This window comes from Mchenga conophoros, linkage group LG13 (genome assembly GCF_057382185.1).
Source record: "Mchenga conophoros isolate Kocher_MC1m ecotype Shallow Benthic linkage group LG13, M_conophoros_male_GT1.1, whole genome shotgun sequence".
Lineage (NCBI taxonomy): Eukaryota > Metazoa > Chordata > Actinopteri > Cichliformes > Cichlidae > Mchenga > Mchenga conophoros.
In genome coordinates this window covers 17,326,863-17,348,571 of record NC_140538.1, presented here as the reverse complement: position 1 = coordinate 17,348,571, position 21,709 = coordinate 17,326,863, and the positions used below count along the sequence as shown (strand labels likewise).

At 40.1% G+C, this 21,709-nt stretch overlaps 1 protein-coding gene across 9 annotated transcripts; it reads left to right on the top strand.

The window, feature by feature from the left end:
* Window positions 1–164: 164 nt before the first annotated feature.
* Window positions 165–17,024, top strand: zfand4 (zinc finger, AN1-type domain 4). Of its 9 annotated transcripts, XM_085296842.1 has the most exons (11): window positions 167–527; window positions 1,136–1,198; window positions 1,711–2,016; window positions 4,889–4,964; window positions 5,658–5,725; window positions 5,855–6,041; window positions 6,418–6,559; window positions 7,114–8,349; window positions 8,611–8,665; window positions 15,178–15,295; window positions 15,951–17,024. In XM_085296842.1, exons 3-11 carry the CDS (start codon window positions 1,833–1,835, stop codon window positions 16,084–16,086), a joined length of 2,202 nt encoding a protein of 733 aa, XP_085152968.1. In that variant the 5' UTR covers window positions 167–527; window positions 1,136–1,198; window positions 1,711–1,832; the 3' UTR covers window positions 16,087–17,024. The 9 variants fall into 9 exon arrangements, 6 of the variants coding, with proteins under 6 accessions (XP_085152968.1, XP_085152965.1, XP_085152966.1 ...); XM_085296839.1 differs by lacking the exon at window positions 1,136–1,198; XM_085296840.1 differs by having other exon boundaries at window positions 1,136–2,016.
* The last annotated feature ends 4,685 nt before the right edge of the window (window positions 17,025–21,709 follow it).

Genomic DNA, 21,709 nt, shown 5'->3' with positions numbered 1-21,709 from the left:
AAACTTGAAAAACAATACTAGTGATCTAAATAAATATTTTAAAGGTTTTAAGTCAGGTCTGATGGATAAACCGACTGCTCTACATAAACTGTATGCTTTGTTTAAGGGCTTCATGCTGTGTAAAGTGAAAGAATTTGGTGTTGTTCGCAACGATTCGTTGTCCCGCCCACCTCGTCGTTCGTCAATTGGTCCCTTTGTGTGTCAGTCAAGGGAAGTCGGAAAGGTGTTGTTCTCCGTCTTTGACAGGTATGTCGCCAACCGAGGGCCTCGGCGACAGATACGGGTCGACGGTTTGTTCCATGTGTCGTTTTCATGGTCTAACACGATGAGGTGCTGCTTAATTTTGAATGTAACGGTGGCCTCGACGATGGACGGACAGAACTGAAGCCCGTGAAAGTAGCCTAGCAGTCTGCTAGCCAGCGGTTGAGAAAGCCATTGTTTGAGTTGTTGGCTAACATGGCAACGAAAGCTACCGTTAGCAGCGTCGGCTAGACGGGCTTCCCATCGTGTTATTGCAGCAGATACTGGTAAGTGGGTTTGATCAGTACTGCGAACGTCATTCATGTTTACGCCGTATTGGGGGAAAAAGCTGCGGGGCGTTAAAACGGCCCGTATGACCTTTGCTTGTTAATGTTAGCTTCTGGAATTGTACTAAAACCATCAATCTCCGTTGTCAGGCAGCTAGCTAACCGAGTTCATGTCTTCCTACATGGCCCGTGGCTGCTTCTGTGGGTTTGTGGTCTTTTGTATACAGTTGGATATGGCCGAAGGCGATGTGTAGATATCTTTGTCTTTAAAACTGCACCCTAACAGGTTCCTTTAGCGAATGGGTTGTTTTTAGAAACTCCCTAATGTCTGAAAGAGTACACCAGAGGCCTCGTTTACCGAAATTTCTTAGACAAGACTATTCATATTCAGTTTTTATGCCATATATTTGGGCTCCACTGGTTACCAGTAGATAGACGCTTGTAGGGTCTGAAGTGAAGATGACGTGTTGCGTTCAAATAGCAATCTGGTTATAGTACGTTTTGAATCAGTTCAATCGAAACGAAAATGACAAATATACATATATTGCTGGTCTTTGTCCCTTCTCCCCCCTTTGTCTGTCTCTCTTAATAAAACTCATCTCACACAGGTTCTATCCTGGATGATGCTCTTTGAGTCATGTGACCGAAGAGCTGTGCTGTCAAAGGCTGTGGTCAGTCACAGGACACCTCATACCAATAATAGGCTTATGTAACACATCTGATCTTCTTGAATTTTGGCCAGGCCCTTTTAATGATGTCCTCAATATTTTATGAGAAGGTTCCATGTGTCTCCTGATACTAATAAAATCCTTTATCTTAAAATAGTTGCTAAATAATTACAAACACAACAATGCAGTTTTGCTTTTTAGGACAGTTTTTCATTACACGTGCAGTAATGACTGATGTAAATTTGTATACTACCAGTTGTCCATCGTTAGATATACGTCCCAATCATTAAAGCAAGAAAAAAAAATGGTACAACATGCACGTGTAGACAAAAATGACCTTGATGCTTGACTGTGAATGCTCAACCCAATAGTAAGTGCCAGTGCTTCTACTTCTAAGTTGGTGTTGATTAAATGAAGGTTTTTCCACACTTTTGTTGTACATATACAATGGCAATAAAAGGCTATGCTATTCTATTTTACATTGTGATGTTAACTTATTGTTTCTTTCCTCACAGATGTGGTCATCTTGCATGATGTGCGACAGTTGTGAGGCCACTGAGCAATCTCTCTCTCCCTCATCTGGGGGCAGCCCCACCATTTCACCACCTTCCTAAAGTCATTCTCCCACTCTGCCAAGATGACCGACAGGAAGGAGCCTCCCTTCTTCAATGACGATAGCGTGGGAGCATTTCAATATAAGCTCCCTTTCTATGACACTATGGAGCTCTTCATAGAGACACTGACAGGGACCTGTTTTGAGCTGCGCGTGTTGCCCTTTGAGGCTGTCATTTCAGTCAAAGCGAAGATCCAGAGATTGGAAGGTACGGAGCTCACTAATGTTTAGTTTGTATGTTGCGGTAGTTTGCACTTCAGGGTAGGTTTGTTATCTTACAACACATATTATTGTACTGTTTGGAAAAAAAATGGATGCACAGATTATTGTAAAACCTTTGACATACATTTTGCCATCGTATTAGTCAGGTTTTTCTGAGGTGTTCTGCATTGCTCTGTAGAGACAGAGTTACACAATTCTGGATACTATAATTTTCTAGTTATTTGTATTGTTGACTTAAATTACAGATTATTATCGAGTGTAATGAAGCTTAAAAATAAGTGGGGGGGAAAAGAATCAAACTCACGTTTACACTGCGTTTGTGCAATATTTATTACTGTATGACCTGATTAATCTTGATTGGGGTTGTATGGTTTAATTTGAAATCTGAATTATCCCCATTGGATGAAATTGGGGGGGGGGGGGAATTTGGAACGATCTGTCCTCATTTAAATCCCATGCCTCATGATCCAGCATTGGGTACTGGTTAAACTTACGGTCGCTCTGACCCAGAGCATTGCTATTGTTCCAGTTGTTTGTACAAAATGAGAGCAAAAGCGATGAGCTTGCTGAGTCACATCGCCAAACTAATCTACAGTTTGTAGATACACTTTCCTGTGACATTAAAAACTATGCGAAAAGGTCAGTGTGTTTGCTGAATTTTCCTTATATTATCATTACCACAACAAATCTGCTGGCTTGTCTCAAGAGAAATGGCAGAGGCACCAAAAATGGACAGAAAATCTGTTCTGTGTTAGAAAGAATTTGGCCACATTAGGAAATAATTGTTTGTTTCCATTTATACAAATACATAGAAATCTTTTTTTTAAACTCCCCCCAAAAATTTAAGGTTGCTTAGTAAAGCATCAAGCTGACCTTGAGTATCTGCATTCCTCCCCGCTATTCTTCATTTGTGGTCAGAAAGCCCTCTGCGTAGAGCAGGGCGATATGGCCAAAAATATTTATCACGATGTATATTTGAAAATTTGCGATAACGATATAACTGACGATATAATTGATGCGAGACAAAATACAACTCCACAACATTACTAGCGCAAAAAGAAAACCTTCCATTTATTTTCACTTAAATAAGAAGCTGGTTTTTATGTACATTAAAGCTTTATAAAAATGTAACAGTGCAAATACAAATTCCTTGCTGAAATGGGCTGACATATCCTGAGCATAACCATATATAATATCCACTGAAGTTAAAAAGAGGTGCTTTGCAAAATTAAACTGCAGTATGCAATACGTATTTTTCGGACCATAAGGTGCACGGGATTATAACGCACATCAAGCGAAACAAAGCAGTCAGATAAATCAAACTTTATTAAACTCATTCTTCTTGCTTCCTCCACTTCTGTACCATTGATTCATTAATGTTGAATTCTCTGGCAGCTGCTCTATTCCCGTGTTGTTGCAGTATATTAATGACTAACCTCGTATTGTGGATGGATTATCTCAGTTGTTCTCCTGACTGAAGTTTGGTCTGTTTACAGTATCCTGCCATGCGATTGCATTTGTCTCTAACCATGAGGAACCTTAACGTTAACTTTTATAAGTGGAAAAGTGTTAGTGTTCGTCCTCCAGCTTCCCTGTTTATGTTATGCTAACATAGCTGTGTCGCTAGCGATTACGTAGCACATCATTATATACCAGCTAGCCCAACTTCAGTAACCCTACAAACGTCACTGCTGTTTAGTTTCCTGTCTTCATTTATGTTGGAAGTGATAGCAGAGCTGTACGTTTGATTTTTTTCAGAAATCTCTCAGTCAGAACATGCAATATCATGCTTAGGTAACTAGCGAGCTAACTTCCGCTAGCTTCCCGCTAACTTCTAACTCTGTTAAATGTAATAAATTTTGTTTTAATGGATGCCTGGAAGTTAAACTTCATAGTTACACCTGGTAAAGCAGCAATGCTGATCGTTTTATTAAAGTTGCAGTGTTCGTTTGAACTGAAGAATAAGGAGTTTAGGACCCAGATTACTCCCAGATTTAAGAGCATCTTAGTCCGACAAATACGACAATAACGACGGCCGCTTGCATGTTCTGCAAAAAAATGTGCTTTGTCGTGTATCTGACGGACAAACACCAAACCAGTTCCACATCACTGAAGTTGCACCATTTTTACAAACCAATTCTGGTTCATCTGTTTCACTCAACAATCGGCCATGTGCGTATGAAAACAAAGGCACTGCGCATGCGCGTTTTACTCATATTCTATCGCGATATTTCATTTTCCTATTGTTGCCTAACATTATACCGGTATTACCGTGAACGGTATAATATGGCCCAGCCCTACCTCTGCGTGTGATGAGGTCTGTCAGCCAGGCCTGCGTGTTTGTGAGCATATGAGCATATCACTCTGCAATGAAGAGACCACTGCTTGCTCACTAACGCTGGCTCACCTCCAGCACCGGGGCAGTGAGTTCACTGATTGTGGGCACAAAGAGCTTCCTGAGAGCTTCCTACTCATACACTACTTCTTATTCCAATCATTACCTCTAGAGAGCCTTTGTATTCAGTAGCCTGTCAGTCTTTTACTGGAGTTTTGTTATTTTGGTCCCACTTGGAATAATGTTTCAATTTAGACACGTATCCAATAGTTTTAGATACAGCATTAGCTGACATTCTAGCTCATAAATAGTTTATTTTTATTTGCCTCCATGTTTAAGTCGTCATTGCTTCTGTGATTGCTTAGTTTTGTCTTTAGGGGGCAGACATTAATCATCTTTAGTCATGTGCAATTGCTTGTAATTGGAGCACGTCTGTCAGGTAATTGAACTTTGTCTATCAAATATGAACAGGTCCTTGTCAACTTTGGTTGTTTTCTCTCCTGCCTTCTCTCTGACTGTAAAGGTATCCCTGTTGCCCAGCAACACCTTATCTGGAACAATTTGGAGCTGGACGATGAACATTGCCTACATGACTACGGGTAAAACTGTTCTTCCTGACCCTTTGTGTCCTTCAGAGCACTGCTGTTAAGGCAAAATCACAAATACAGGGGAGCTTGTTAGAGCAGTTACAGACAGGAAGCATTTAAAAATTTTCTGTGAAAATTTAGTGTCATTTGGAGGTGCACATTAAAAGCCTTCCTGCTGTGGTGGTGACTCACTTATAATTCACTTCAGCATGCTGTAGATGAGCCAGATATGTGGCATTGGGTGAGACAAACAGCATATTTGGAGAATTTGCCCTATCCACTCTTGTCAGTTTATGAGATGCAGAACTCATCCTTCAGTGCTCTGCTGGCTGCAGATGGTGGTATTGTTATGAATGTTTGTCACTTAATTTTCCACATGAACAGTCTCTGGTGAGATCTCGTTCGGCTCCCCTATCACACTCTGCAGCATGCTTTTTAAGTTTGTGAAGCAGAGGGGTAGAGTAGGCGATGAAACATCTGCCCATATGCGCCAAATGTTCCAGTGGGATTCCCGTTCCTGTACTTAAGTTCATCTGGAAAACATCCTGTCCCTTGAAGTGCTGTTTACTTTAAATCAGGGCCTCTGCTTCAGAAGTAAATCATTTTACCCTCCAAGTACATGCATTATTTCCTTTTCTTTCATAATATTTGCACTGATATTACTGGTATGACGTTTATGTATTATCATTTGATTTGTGTTTGCAGCATTGCAGAGGGCTGCACTTTGAAACTGGTCTTAGCTATGAGAGGAGGCCCAATTAACACCAGGAGAGGTAAGAAGACTGACAAACTGTAGTCAGTGTTTTTATGCTTTTGGTTTTAATCTGCTTCCTTGTTTTTTATTAAATTACATAAAGTGTCTTGTTTTTTTGCAGTTTAAACCCCCTCTCTTCTTTTGTCAGTAACCATGGAGGATCCAGTTAAAGAAGTGGCTGACCTGATGGACAGCACAAAGGAGGAAGGCTGGGAGAAAAACCTGGCTAACAAACAGGTCACGTTTGTGGTCTATCGTGAGGGGGACCAACTAAATGTCTTCCGTGTGGTCGACAGGGGAGATGGTACCCTGACCCCCGTATCTGAATCTCTGAGGTTGTCATAGTTTGTTTTATTTTTGATTTTATATGATCTTTCCACATACTGTAAATATGCACACAATTTGGATTGTGATTAGAAATTTGTACTCTTCATGGTCACATGATCATGCATGATAATAACCACAACAGAAATGTTTCCGTTTCTTTTTAAAGTACAATTCAATGTGTCAATGTGTGAAGTATAATTATACAGACTTTGTAGGATATTTAGTTTTAGCTGTAGATCGTTACAGCTGAATTTATGGTCTTATTTTTCCTTGTTTTTGTGTCAATTAAATGTTGTGACACTGAATTGCTAATGTATTTTTGTTTTTGTTGTCGTTGTTTTTTTGTTTTGTTTTTTATTTCTCTTCCCTCGTTGTGTTTTCCAGTGGTGGCTCTGTGTTCAATGTGTATGCCGAAGAAGATGGAGAGAGTTCTACAGCTGCACAGCAGAGCCTTGAGAACTCCATCACTATGACCAAAATGAAGCTGCTCAAAGCCAAGATGGAGGACATGAACCTCAACAAGAAGGTAGGAACCTTTGAGATCAAAGAAAATCAATGACATTTTGTCATTTGTCTGACATATTTTATCAGGCTGAGGCATGATACCGTGTATGCGGAAGTGAATATATAAACCTTGGATCCATTATATGTGTTTGCCTTGTGCGTAGAGAGCTTTCTGTATTATGATGTAATGCTCTTTCAGTCTTTGCTGCTTAATATTTTGTGTTGTAATGTTTTGATCTTTTTTTTAATCAGGAAAGGAATAAAATCAAATTACATCTAATAGTCTAGTCACTTTTGATTAGTTCTGATTATTTTAAAGAGTGATAATGATATTTTTGCATGGAGCCAATATGAAGCACCAAACACTAATTTCCCTTCGTTAGTAAGAGGGTAGAGCTGTGTTAGATTCAGCTGTGCTGGCCCTACATTTTCTTTAGCACTCATCAAATTTACGCAATAATCTTAAATCTAGTCAGTAGTATGATGGGTTTTTTCCAACATGGGTAAATATACACTTAAGATAATCATCTGATATAACTCCGTCTATTAATTTCTGTCCATGTCTCTGTCCTGTAGAAGTCTGCAAAGGTAAAACCACGGGCCCCTGTCAGCCCTCATCCCTGTGGCAGCTCTTTCGGACCTTCCAACACTCGACACCATCATCGCCTCTTGCGCTCACTTCCTCAGATCAACCAGCCTTGGCAGTCAAATGCCCCTCTACCTCCAATTGTAGACCATGAATCCGTAGACCCCTCTCTGGCCTCTCCTGCTGCGACCTCTGCCCATCTGCCCATCCCTAGACGACCCCCTCCCTCTTTCTCCTCCCCGTCTTGTTATATGCTTCAGGAGGAGGAGCCATGGGAGACATGCCCACCTTTTGCCAAGATCCGCCCACCTCCTAAAGTGTCCCGGTTGGACATTGGCAGCACTAGGTTGATGAGGGACTGTGTATACCCTCAGCTCCCTCCATTGTGTACCAGGGGGCCACCTGATGCCACATTTGACCCAGTTGAACCTGTAGGGGAATCATTTGGGCTGGGTGTATTGGACGAAACTGTTGGGCTTGTAGCACCAACTCAACCTGGATCTCCATTTGGTGACTTGTCAGATCCTCTGAGTCTGGATGTGTCCACCCAGCCAGAGGAAGGTTGTCAGACCCGCGAGGTTGAGGCTCAGCACCAACTGCCACATTCCCCCTCCCCCGTTAGTCCCTGGACACGTGGGACAAATGAAACTCTCACCAGCAGAGCTAATGGGACACAGCTTAGCGCATCCTTTCATATCAGCCCTCCCTCACCATTACCTGCCTCCACCTCACTGTCACCTTCAGCTAGACTGTTGTCTCAGCCTTTTGAGTCCACACTTTCCTGTTTACAGCCTAATCTTCAAGCACAATCCTCAGCAAAACAAGGCAGCACATCTCCTCACCCTTCAACCACCTTGTCAACTCATCCACCACGCATTCGTGGTGTTAAAGTAGAGTCACCTGGCAAAAGGCTAGAGCTCATCTCTAAGAGGGAAGCAAGAAACATCACTAAGGTGGCAAACCAAGCGTATAAGGAGCCAGTGGGGTCTCTCAATAGCTCGGAGCTCTTGGCTTCTCTTTCCACAAGGGCTCTAGACATCAGCGGCGGCAGCAGCAGGGACCGTATTGGAGAGAGTCTGGGACTTGCACTGGCTTTGTCTCCTGCAACTGCCTCAGGACAGGGCAGCCGTGGCTCCAGGCTGCCATCCATCCCTGCTGACAGACTTCTGCGGGATGATCACATAAGGCAAATGTCACCATTACCCCCAGCATCAGCTTCTTACATGGTGAGCACAGATAAGTGTCAGCATTAGCTGCTAAGATTGAATTTGTGAAATTGAGTTACCCTAAAAAGTTTTTTTTTTTTTTTTTTTTTTTTTTTTTTTAGTATTTGTGTGGTCAGCCAGTCTCATTGAAGTCATTCAAAACAATTTTTAGAAAATCACTTTTTTCTTTCTTTCTTTTTTTTTTTTTTTTTAAGTTGAAGGCTGCAGTTGTTTTAGTTTTGCACCCTGTAAAAACATTTAATATTTCTGCTCTTTTCTCAGACCACCAGCACTCTTGCATCAGCTGGAGGAGTCATGAATTCATTTGGGACTATAGGTAAGGGACACGCAAACGACATTAGCGTTTATAAAGTACTAGCTTAAGAAATTTTTGCATTGTTGTGGTTTGAATGGACATCTGAGTTGTGAATTTTGAAGCAAAGTGCAACATCATTTGCTATGCTCTGGTGGTATAGATTGTAAATGAACAGTTGTGAGTTAACATGTTGTCCTTTTATAGGCGCAGTCACATACAGACAGTGTAGCTGAGTAGAAGACCTTAGTGTGTACTTTGTCAGTGCTACAAGAATTTTAATTCTCCAAGCAAAATGCTGACTTATTTGTAAGTTGCTACTTTGGTCTGTTAAAAAATATGAATTAATACATGCTGACCAATACACTGAATAACAAGGACATGATTATCACAGGTGGGGGATTGAACCAATGAATAATTGAAGCATAAAAAAGACACCTAATGAGGAACCAGTATTGTGCCTACTTACAGCTGACAATTTCGCAAAAAGGCAACTTTAATTTGTATCTTTGGACACTTTATTACTAGCAGCATAGGCATAGTTTGGGCCTAAATGGTGGGGATCTTGTCATAATTAATGGAATTATGAACACAGAGTACTGTCAGATTCTGATTCACCACGCAGTACCATCTGGAAAGCAGAGCTTTGAATGTACTTCAAGAAGCCTGGAGTCCTGATGACTATGTAAATAAATTACAAGAAAGCTTTCTTAAGAGAGTTCAGGCTGTGTTAGAACTGGACAATCTGTTTTTGCCTGACATACTATATGTCTGCTGTGTCTCTTTTCCATTTTCCTAGCTAAAGAAATGAGGGGCAGCTCAAGACTTTTGTATAGTACTGCGCACAAAATTGTGTGTGTGTTTCTACCAGGGATAGGGTAGGGTTTTTGTATCTTTTTGGGGTTTGACCCTTCCATGTTGATGTCTTCAATCAGGATCTGAAAAAGTAGGGATAGTTTGTGTATATTATCACCTAAAGTGTTGCCTCAAAGTTATCAAGTGCCTCCTTCATGGTTTCTTTAAAAGCAAATTTATCTTCCACTTCAGTGTAAAAAGAGGAGTCCTGTACCATCTACCTCAGTACTAATGGAGGATATTCTCACATTATAAACAGTATAGTACTTTGCATTCAGCTCAGGGGTTCTCTTGTTTTCTCACCAAAGTTCTTTACATCATTCAGGGATTTTTAAGAAAAAACCTAAACTCACTTTGAGATTTTTTTTTCCCCCTATGGCAAAAAGTTCAGTCAGTTGTTTATGCTTAAACTGAGAAATCAAATTTATTTATTTATTTATTTATTTATTAAATTTTGGGTTTGTTTCGAAAAAAGATGTAATTATTGAAAAGCTTTTTGATTTTATGGTGTTAATTTAGTTTTTTTGTTGTTGTTTTTTTGTCATTTTAGCTTTGACAGGACATAGCAGAGAGTAGGCAGGAAAGCAGAGACAGAGTGGACTGAATGACAGGCTGGAATTGGTTTAAGCAATACTCAAGCTCAAGCCCCTGCGGCAAAGTCTCTAGATTTTGTTATATGCAGTTGGTCAGTCAAGGTAACTATAGAGGTGCACTTTAGGTTGTGTGTGTCCTGAACTGCTTTTCAGAGTCTTCCTTAGAACAAGGCTGGTAAAGTTATGGCAACACTTTCTCTTATGATGCTATTATTTCCCAGTAATAAATTAAGTTTTTAATGTGTTACTCCTTAGCTAAATGAGTGCATGAGGCTTTTACTATCTGTCCCTCCCTACACAATTCACAAGAATCACTCTGCTTCCTTTAATATTGGTCAGAATTTAATCAAACTTGAACACAAAGATCAGCTAATGGGACAGTTTTCCTTGAGCACCCGAGTTATGCTCAAGGTCACATTTGTTGTTCCTGCAATTTTAATTGTCATTAATTTCTATACTTCACATACTACGGTAACCTATAAATTGGATCATGATCTACTAATGATTGTGAGCTAGATAAGCTACTGAACATCACTGATCTGGTTGTAGAGCCTCAACTGTCCAATTATAAATAATTATATAGAAAATACATAGGGCCTGTGTATTAAAACTCATTTCCACTTGCATGCGCTTCTGATTTATGAAGGTATCAGATAAACCAACTTCCACAAACCTCTTACGGTGCTCCATTAAATCACTGGAACCTTTATACTGACACCAGTGACTGATCTATGGCAGAACATCAGAAATGCTAGGCTCCCTCTGCTGTGTACACACAAATTTACATATCAGCTCCCCTGAATTAAGTGAGCACTATAAAGATTAGAAAAATGAATTGGGAACACACTTAATTAAATGTAAACAATATGAAGTTCGGCTTACTACAAAAACCCAATGTGGATAACAGAGGTGTGGACTCGAGTCACATGACTTGGACTCGAGTCAGACTCGAGTCATTAATTTTATGACTTTAGACTTGACTTGAAAAAATGTTCTAAGACTTGTGACTTGACTTGGACTTTTACACCAATGACTTGGGACTTGAATTGGACTTGAACCGGTTTACTTGAAAAGACTTGATATTTTACCCCAAATATAAAATTTAACATGCATATTATATAGAGATTGAAAATGTGACGTCATTCACGGGTAGAACCGCAAAGGATTCTGGGAACTCGTGGCAAGAAGTACTAGCGCACGCAGGCTTTCAATTAAAATCAGTTACACAGCGATAAAAAGAAACACAAAAATGTCAAGAAGCTGTTGTATCATTAACTGCAATAGCCGGTCGCATGACAGCCACGGGAAGCCGACGGGTAAAGAGATCGGTTGTTATCGGATTACGTCGTTTAAGAGAAATTGTTCAGCCATGTTTCCGAAGTAACAAAGAGGCGACTGGATTGCAGCCATTCAAAGATCAAATATAACGTCCCAGAACACTCCAGCTCACAGGTTAGTCTGCTCCAAGCATTTACACGAAGGTCAGTCTGCTGTTGTAGTTAATGAGTCATTTTCATAACATAATTGGTGATATAGGTTACAAGCAAGTCTGGCGCTGAACAGAAATTGTCGCGCTATGCTCCTTTGTTTATTGTGCATAAATAGTGAATTGTCCTGACACAATATTGCGTTTCGCCTCTGTTATTATGGTACATTGACAAAAACATATACTTTTATTCACAGGATAAAACAGGTTTTTTGTATCACTAATTGCCCAGTACGATTACAGCATACAGTATTATTGTCACTGCTACATTTCTGTGATGCTACCAGAAATTATTTCCACTACTAATTAATTACCGTTGAGCTCAAAGGTCCTATTAATAAACGGTTAAGGAATGTGTATTTATGAAGACGATTTGTGAGACTGGTAAACTTATGATACGTACGATGGTCTTTCGTTCTACACGGTGCGTTTCAAGGTCCTGTACCCATCCGTCGGTAAACTGTACCTGGGCTTGTTGCAGTGACCGGAAGTTACTAAACTTCACGAGTGTATGCGCTCACTCCAAGAAGCGTATAATTATAAATATGCATATAAATATGCTAAGATGAGATAGCTGACTTCATCTAACTAGCAAATGTTTTCCAGGCTACATTGGTGATGCAGTTTTTTTTTAATGTGTATGATATTTTTGTCATGCGATTTTAAAGCCGGTCCTACAAGCGCATCCAAGAACAACATGCAGCTTATCTCAGAACTGTCGGTGAAAATTATTCTTGGAGCTAGGTTTAATTGAGCTGCATTCTAAAGAGGTGCAATTTCACAATTTGTGTATATTTTCTAAGTTCACTATTTTGTCATGTGTTGAGAAAAACACAGATTTAAAAATTACATGGTCTAACATTTACATTTAGCATATAACTGCAACATGCTTTTTTTTTCGTTTTTTTAAAGACTCGAAAGGACTTGAAATTCAAAGTTTCAGACTTGTGACTTGACTCGGACTTTTACACCAGTGACTTGAGACTCGACTCTGACTTGCCTGACATTACTTGAGACTTGACTTGAGACTTGAGGATAAAGACTTGAGACTTACTTGAGACTTGCAAAACAATGACTTGGTCCCACCTCTGGTGGATAATGCGAGTGACACTGGCTGTTAGGGCTGCACGATTAATCGTTAGAAAATCGCGATCTCGTTTCATACTTATGTGCGATCTCGTTTCCAAATGACAACGATTTAAAAAATAAATAAATAAATAAATAAAAAAGACGACCATTGTACCGCATTATGATCCGGGACGTACTCTGCATGAAAACAAGCGCTCACTCTTCCTGCTGAACAAATGTCAAGGGCGGAGCCTTATACCACGTGATACAGAAGCTGTGCCGTGTAATGCTAAAATTAGCAGGGAAAAAACAACGGAGAGCACGTCAGGGATGACGAGAAAGTGACAGGAGAAAATCCGTTCCGGTCTCCACCCAAACATCAATAACGGGAACCTTATACAGCGCTTCCCTATACACGTCGAACTCCCGCAGGCACAAAGAAATTACGGAGGCTATCACTTATCACCTGACAAAAGATATGGCTCCCATCAACACTGTGCAAAACGAGGGATTTAGGAAAATGATCAACACCCTAGACAAACGCTACACAGTGCCGTCCCGCAACTATTTTTCTATTGTTGCACTACCTGCTCTATACACACAGCGTCGAGCAACGGTGGAGACGGAATTTCAAGCAGTACAACATTTTGCGGCAACAACAAAACGTGAGACATTTGTTGTTTTTATGTTTATTTATTGTTTTTATGTTCAGTCTCAACTGTTACGAAGTTGATGTGCAGTTAATAAGTGCAATAAATATTTACACTGGAAAAGAAAATCGTGAGAGAATCGTGATCTCAATTCTAAGCCAAAAAATCGTGATTCTCATTTTATGCAAAATCGTGCAGCCCTACTGGCTGTAGCTGAACACTGTCTGGTAGCAGACACATGATGGCATACAAAAGAAAGCGTACAAAACAAATAAAAATCCAATCCCATACCCCAACCTGCAAGCTTGCTGTACTTTGATCACAGAGCCGTCAGTTTTATCTGTATGTTCCCACATCCCCTTTGGCTCACAGAGCTGAATGCTTCCACAGACAGGATTATCACGGGTACACGCTGACAAAATAGTGTTTCCTGACTGAAGAAATGAATCATGTATTTTATGCTGGGTTTCTTCATAGAAAGATATTTGATGCAAAAACGCAGACTGTTTGCTTTTTTTGTTTGTTTGTTTTTATTGCCCAAAACTATAATTACAACAACACATCTGGTTTCCCTCATTAACAATTTTTACAATGCAAACTTTATTAAAACCAACCTTAAAATAACTGTGAAGACTTGCTTAGAAACTCTTGTTAAAATAACACCATTGTGATTTTTGTTTTTACCGGTTGACATTGCTGAAATAATACACGATATGAAAATAACTCAGAGAAAAGCCCGATGGCTGAGCTTTCTGGGACTGAAAAACATATTGCGTTTTTGGTCACCCTCCAGTTCGTGATGTCACAACAGGTGTTTTGCCTTTTGACAGCTGGTGAAAACAGCTGCTTGATGTGCCTGATGCAGTTTAGTGAGAAGTACAACATTCCCCAGAGCATTAAATGATAAGAAGTGCTCTTTTCCTTTTTTTTGTGACTCCTGTTTTGATCTAGCATTTTTATTCCTCTGTGACTGCTGTGATGGATCTAACCTGAGCAAATTTGAGGTATAGGGAAGGTTAAAAGGGTCTAAATTACAGGGAAGTGATTTCTCAAAAAGTGAAAAATGTGCCTAAGCTATTCAGTTGCGCTTTGTGCACACATTTTAAAACAAAAAAGCTGGGAAACATACCATCATGATGTGCCCTGTTGTTTGATTTTTGTGATACCTGTACATTAAATTGAAATACATATTGGAATAATCTTTGTATGCACTCGTTTCTTAGTACAGGGGTATATTATATTCCCTTTTAAAAGATAGTGATTTGTAAGCATCAAAGAGAACCTCAGTTTCTTAGTGCTGTTGCTGGATGATGGGAGATATGAGCATGAAACATCTAAGACCCAGATTGACAGCAAGGAGGATTAGAAATTTCTTCTGCAAACAATAATTAACCACAAGCGCAGATGAGCTGTCACCTAAGAAAATACAAGTCGTGGAGAAAGGGATGATTATTGATAAGATTTCGGAACACTACCGGTTTTGAGGCTTCAGCTGGATGGAAGATGTGAACGGCTTTTAGGGTTAATGATCTGTCTGTGTTAGGCTGATGTGTTCAATGTAAGAAGACTGACTGTTGCTTTTTATTGTTGATGTTTTTTTTTGCTAAACATACATGATTACAGGTGCATAACGGCTCTGTAGTTTAGTGGTTAATGCATTTGCTTGGCAAGCAAAAGGTTGGTAGTTTGATTCTAGCGGGAGACACAAATTCTCTTTTGGGAGTTGCCAAATCAAACGTGGAGTTACCCACTGTGACGAGCAAACAGCCAAATGTAGCTTTATGAATATGGGTCCATACGCTTTTGGCTTGCACTGTTTTGTCTGATCAGCCGTTCGTCTTTGGCAACTGTCTTATAAATAAATAGTCTTTCCTCTTCTCTCAGGCACTCCAACATACCACCTACCTCCAGTCAAGGCTCCCACAGGCACTAAGAAGAAGAGCTCAAAGCACTGCTTCCTCTGTGGCAAGAAGACTGGCCTGGCCACCAGCTATGAGTGCAGGTACAAGTACCAGCCGCATTTCCAGCTGCGCTCACTCACACAGTTGCTGTCTGCCTCTAAATCACATCTCACCCCCGGTTTTGTCAGTCTCGTCCTTGAAGCGAGCCTTTTTGTACAAAGCGGTCTTTTCGTTGTTCGTCGTTTTGTCCTACTGCCATATCCCCAATGATAACACATCTCTGTGCGCTGCTTGTTCTGTCACAAGTTATTAGCTTTATCAAAGTTTCTCCTCACCACATTAATATGGATTACTTGTCCCTCTCGGGCCTTGTCCATGGCGTACACACTGAATCTGATGCAACACTGTGTAATCTCTTAACATTTAACACTTGAAGTGGTTATGTTCCCAACTACTGCTTTAGTCAAACTGTAAGCCTTTGTGATTAAACGAGTAATGTAATTTACTCTGTTAGTGCTAATAAATTAATCAAATTGGAGGGCAGAAGAGGTGTAACCACCAGGTGTAACCAGAAGAGGTGTTTAGTAAGGAAAGAAAATCTAGACTTTGCATTTACACATTTATGCCGCAAACAGCCTGCTGAAGGGGGATTTTGTTATTTGTTTTTTAATTTACTGACTATCAAGTCTCAAGAGGAATGTACTATAAAAATATATATTTTGCATACAAACTTGAATGTTTATTTAAATCTTACAGGTGCGGTCAGAACTTCTGTGCAGTTCACCGCTACGCAGAGACACATGACTGCACTTATGATTACAAGGGTGCCGGACGGCGCTTTCTGCAAGAGACCAACCCCCTTATCAATGCTCCCAAGCTGCCTAAGATCTAAACTTGCAACCTTGTCTCAGACGTGCGGATGAGGAGTGAAGAAGTTTAAAACTTGCAGGATGGAAGCGATTCTGCAAATGAATTTGTAAAGGAAAGAATGAACTTTTACACCACTGTGTGCTCTTTTTAATCAGCCAAGTTTGCTAAAATTTAAATAAAATATTCTGTAAAGCCAAGTGTGAACAAACCAGTGGACTGAAACGGCACAGAATTATCACCTCTTGATAATGTGAAAGTGTATACCCCCCTTTTTTATCTGTTGCCTTTTTTTTTTTTCATTGCATTAAAAAAAATCTGTGCATGTACGTAGGTAGTTTTTGCTAAATATATCTGCTGCATGTTCAGACATACCTATTTTAGGCTTTTGTTGGGTTTTTTTGTTGTTTGTTTTTAATCGGGGCGACTTCATTTGACAAGTCTTTGAGAGATGCACTTTAGAACTATGATATTTATATATTTGACTTTCCTTGTGAGGGAAAGGTGGCGTACGTTTCTGTGTTTGTCTTATTGTTAGTTGTCCTCTTCAATATTACTTTTTTTGTATTCTGCACATTTAAATATCTTTCTTACATGGGCACATACATACCGGCATCACTAATGAAATCTTCCTAAAAAGAGAACCGTACACCCACCTAATGATAAAATACGTAATATTTATTAATGATTTATTTAAATTACAGGTTGGTTTTTAAAAATAGGGTTAAGTATGCAGTGTGTGTAGGTGTGGATGTCAGTAATCTGTTTGCCTATTGAGTAAACTGTATTAGGAGTGGGTGTTGGTTATGGTATTTGTGTCTACAGTGAGGTGGTTGCCATTTAAAAAAAAAAAAAAAAAAAAATCTTTTGTAAGTCTTTTTTTATTGCTCAGCTGTTTCAAAAACTTTAAATGCTCGTAAAGTATCTACAGGGGTTTGATCTAATAAAGTTTCTTTCCAGAAAGTTTCTTTCTGTGCGTCATTTTTGTTTGGTTGAAATCCAACAGCTGGTCTAAAATTATCATTCTGATAGAAGACTTTGTTTTCTTGAGGGAAATGCTTATTTCACCCTCTTACCGGCGCTCCTCTTGTCATTTCCACGCAGTGTCTTCAAGCTTCACTGTTTCAGTTCCTCAAGATTTGCAGACTGAATATTTGACCTTTCTCTCCCAGTAATAGTCCTCATCACGGTGCTGTGAAGTATGAGGGGAAATGGTTTCTGTTTCTTGTCATTAAATAACCCCTCCTGCCGAGTCAGACCCTCAGCTAGCTCCTTAGTGACAAGTTGAACATTTTTAAACCTCAGTAAAAGTATAAGCTTGCCTTCATGAGCTAAGTTACCGGTTCATGGCAAGCTTGAACCTTGGTGGTTCCTGAATATCTATAAATCATTAAAAGCCCAGAATTAGCATGACATCCATGCCCATGATGAGTATATGTAAACTTTGAAAGACAAACACGTTGCTACACAGTTTTTATTTTCATCACATGCTTGAAGCTTTCTGATCTGGTTGAGACATTAAAGCAAATTCCTTAAAAGCCTTCTGATCACATATTTAAATGTCCACCCATTATCAATGCTCAGAGAGAAAGCTGTAATTTTACACGCACACATCTGAAACACAGGTTAATCCTGTGAAGTGGGGCTAGTTCAGCAGTCAGTAAATATGAGAACACTCTTATGTTGCTCAGAACAGAAATATGTTGTCTTTGTTTCCTTGTGATTCACTCTGATGAAATGAATGAAAAGTAGGGGGGCTCTATTTATTATTCACTTTACTCCCACTTTGGGTGCTGTTCCTGTGAAGCAAACAAACCCTGTCCTGAATCACGTCTCGCTGTTTTCATCCCCACTTTCCTCCTTCGTGTTGCCTGGCTTTGATCTGCTATAATTGGGCTGTGCAGCATATACTGCTTATTCTCTCTTGGCAGATAAATGCACCTAAACCTGGAGATGGGCAGGTACTTTAAAAAAGTAAAAAGGATGAAGTTTATAACCTAATAATGCATCAGGCTGATTTCATTTCAGACTCATCAGTGCAGCAACAGGAGGCAGTAGATTGGTGAAAGTGGTGAAACTAATACATGAAAATGTAGTTTTTAGAACATTAAACAGAAATTTGCAAGCTACTGGCTGAGTAGTCAGGTGGATTCAAGTGGTGGTGATGGTTGCCGTAGGCTAAAGTCTGGCTACTGCGTGTGCCGTCTCATCAATGCCTTTCATCGCTTCTCCAATTCTCTGATTTATGACCAAATATGTGCAAAGCTCATCACAGTCTTATGAACCTACAAGTACAGTGTGTGTGTGTGTGTGTGTGTGTGTGTGTGTGTGTGTGTGTGTGTGTACACATAATAGCATCAGCGTGTCAATTGCAAACATGTTGTGGTTTTTTCCTTTTCATTATTTTGGTATACACAAAGTTTTATCAGTTGATGACTATATATAAACCCTACTCTGTAAAATTGCTGGTAGTGTCCTGACCTGAAATAGTGGTTGACTTTCATAGCCTGTTGTGCTGTAGCATGCAGATAAAGAGAAAACAAACTGGCCTCAGCTGGTTCTGGTGTTCCATTGGTAAGGAAGTTTCCCAGAAACTTTTAGAAAGCAGCCAACACACTTTTAAACAGCCACTGACCTAAAGGTACAAGCTTACGAAATGAACTTTACAGAACTTACTTGGATTTAAGGCACATTATTTTGGCTTAGTTTTGGAGACAATACATTTTTTAGGAGAGCCTGCAACACAAACTGTATTGCTGAGCATGAAAGATTTCGATTTTTTTTTTTTGTGGATTATGAAAGTGCAACACTAAGTCAGTGCAGTAGTTTTTCCAATAGGGGATTCTTTTCATTCCCACATGATAGAGCACCTTTCGGGATATATAGAGGTTTTGTCTGAGTATTTGATTCGGTTTCCTTCAGCTGCTTCTTTGCAGTGTATCACATAAACACATCCAGCAAATGCTTATTTTCTACTGTTCTGTTTTGGGATTGCTCAGCTTGCTGTTTGCAACTCTGCCAAGTGCTGCAAGTCTATATTTTCCACCGAGTGGAAAACAATGTTTTTTTTCTCTTTTTCCAAACATGCTTTTAGAAGAAGAAATCATTCTCACCGAGAGTAAAAGCAATGATATGCATTACTAAAATGCTGGTTTGGCAGACTCTTTTCATAGGAAAGGGCTCCTTCAAAATCCAAAATCTTAGGTTACTAATTGTCCATTTAAAAACAGTCCATTAAGACAATCAAAGTGCACAATGTTCCTGAAAATGTGTGTGCGCTTTTTGTCATTAGAACTCTTAAATGCTGTATTCAGCCATGCTTTGGGTTCTGTTGGCTACAAAAATTTGAAAAGAATAAAGAACTGATCTTAGCTTGTGCCGGCACAATGAGGAACACCGATCACATGTTGAAACCAACAAACGGAAAAGTGCGTAGAGTACAAAGGCTTGTTTTAACACAAACGAGCATGATCATTTTCCACCAAGTGTTCAGAATATGCACATGGCTCAACACTGCTGAGTCATGTACTCGCACACTGGGGCGATCAAGCTCTGCTAGTCTGACGGGTTTCATGTGCGGGTAAGAGAGCTCGAAAGACACCCGCCAAGGAAATCTTAACACTGAAACCACACGTCTGTCTTTTACACCAACTCCTAGTTTTGGTCCCACCTACTGACAGAACCACTGACCTCCTGGGAAGAATTAATCCTACATTGTTCTACTCGGGTACCAACTCCACCTTTTCTCTGTCCTCCTCTGCCCTTTTTCTTCCCCTATCTTTTTCTTTCTGCTTACTTTCTGCTTATCTTTAACTCAGTGAGACTTGTTATGTTAACCCCCTGCTCTTACACCACCCGTTCCTTCCACTTAAGCACACACACACCCTGTTCTAATCTCTTTCGAAAGAAATTCTAGCTGCTTCCAAAAAAGACTGTTAGGGCTGGGTATACAATTCTCTCTCTAGCTCTGTTCTCCCTTTTGTTAAAGAGCTCTGTTTTCATCCTGTAAATGTGTTTCTTTCTTTTTTGGACAGGACAGCTGTGCTTCACTCGCCTGCTTCTCTGCCCACTTAATACAAAAGCCATGGCCCAATCCTCCCTACCACACTGCAAGACGGCCTGTATCTCTCTGACGCAGAGACACACGCATGACGGTTTGGCAGACTCGTTTCTGAGGTGCCCACTTTGTCCAGACAGAGCACAGAAGCGCTGTTGTCCCACCCCAAGGACAGAGCGGCAGACTTCGCATCAGTAATAAGGCTGAATACAATGAAAGGCTTCACAGAGATAGAGCTCAGGCTTTGAGTCAACAGAGGATACGTTCCCTTCTTTAACAACTGAGTCTCTCCCAACATACTGCACTGGGAGTGAGGGGCTTTCTTGGCGTGGAGTTACAGCACAAGCAGGGATTTACTTGAGCTGGAAGTGTCACGATACACAACCAGACATTTATAATCTGAAAACTTCTTTACTTGAGTATATTAGAACAATGTGACAAACTAGAGCATTTTTAATTAAAAAAGTTGTAGTCATCACTTTATGTGATGTCATTTAAAATAAGAAATGTCTAATCGTTTCTTTCTGATAGAGTGTTAAGTAAGATGTGTGTAGTTTGGTGTAGCTACAGATGGGGGGAAACAGGGAGCCTAACTCTGTCTAAAGCGAACAAAATCCACCTAGCAGCACATCTGTAATTAACATGTGGCATGTTGCCTGGTAAATTGGTACAAATATGTGTCCTTGACTGCCCCTTTCTTAGTCACGATATGTAATTTCCCAGAGTTGGTTGCACGAGTCAAGAATATATTACAGATCTTCATGATGACTCCAATAAAATGGATGTATTTTTTTAACCTCATTGTTTTGTACGAGGCAAACAGGAACGATATAAGCTGATGGTGCTTCAACTTCTATGATAATGCAACTTAAATTTAGTTTTTGGCCACTTGAGAGAACAGCTGTTGTGGTCATGTGTGCATCAGCTGATGAACCACAGACTCCAGAAGGAAATTATTATTATTTTGGCTCCTTGGCTGTTGAGCCTTTGTTAGACTTTTTCATGACCCTGTGATGTTCCAAGCACCATTCTTGAGCCACTTCTGCCTTTGGTGCCCTTTGACAACCGTTTTTTACAGAGCATCTGTCACTCACTGATAAATTTCTCGGAACCCCCTCCCAAAGCCACTCAATTCAGTGGTTCAAACTTTAGACACAGCAGTGCTGGTATCGCCCTTTTGGCACTGGCAGGGTAGCTTTTATAGTGAAAATGCATAGAAATGCAGAGGTATACTTTTCACCTGCTACTTTCTGTCTGCTTGCCCATCATTTTATGGGCTGCTGCAGATTTTCTTTAAAACTGCTGCTCGACACTAAAGCAAAATGTTAAAGGCCATAATTTGAATATTTGTGGGCTTCTCACTGTGAGTAACACCCTTAAAATTACACAGGGAACCATTTGTCGCATAAAATACTGATTATGGCACCTTTTAATTATCACTTATTGTTATTCACTATCACTATAATCACTACGGTGGGGTCATTTTCCACCTCACTGCCATCACGATCATCAAAAGCTATCATGGTCACCTTCATCACCACATCATCATCATCATCGCCATCCTCCTCTCCTCGGCAGTGCACAGCCCTCA

Coding starts and splice junctions, on each gene's coding strand:
- zfand4 (XM_085296839.1), top strand. CDS start 1,833: ATGACCGACAGGAAGGAGCCTCCCTTCTTCAATGACGATAGCGTGGGA. Junction 5,726..5,854: donor CCCAATTAACACCAGGAGAG/GTAAGAAGACTG, acceptor TTCTTTTGTCAG/TAACCATGGAGGATCCAGTT. Junction 15,296..15,950: donor GCCACCAGCTATGAGTGCAG/GTACAAGTACCA, acceptor TAAATCTTACAG/GTGCGGTCAGAACTTCTGTG.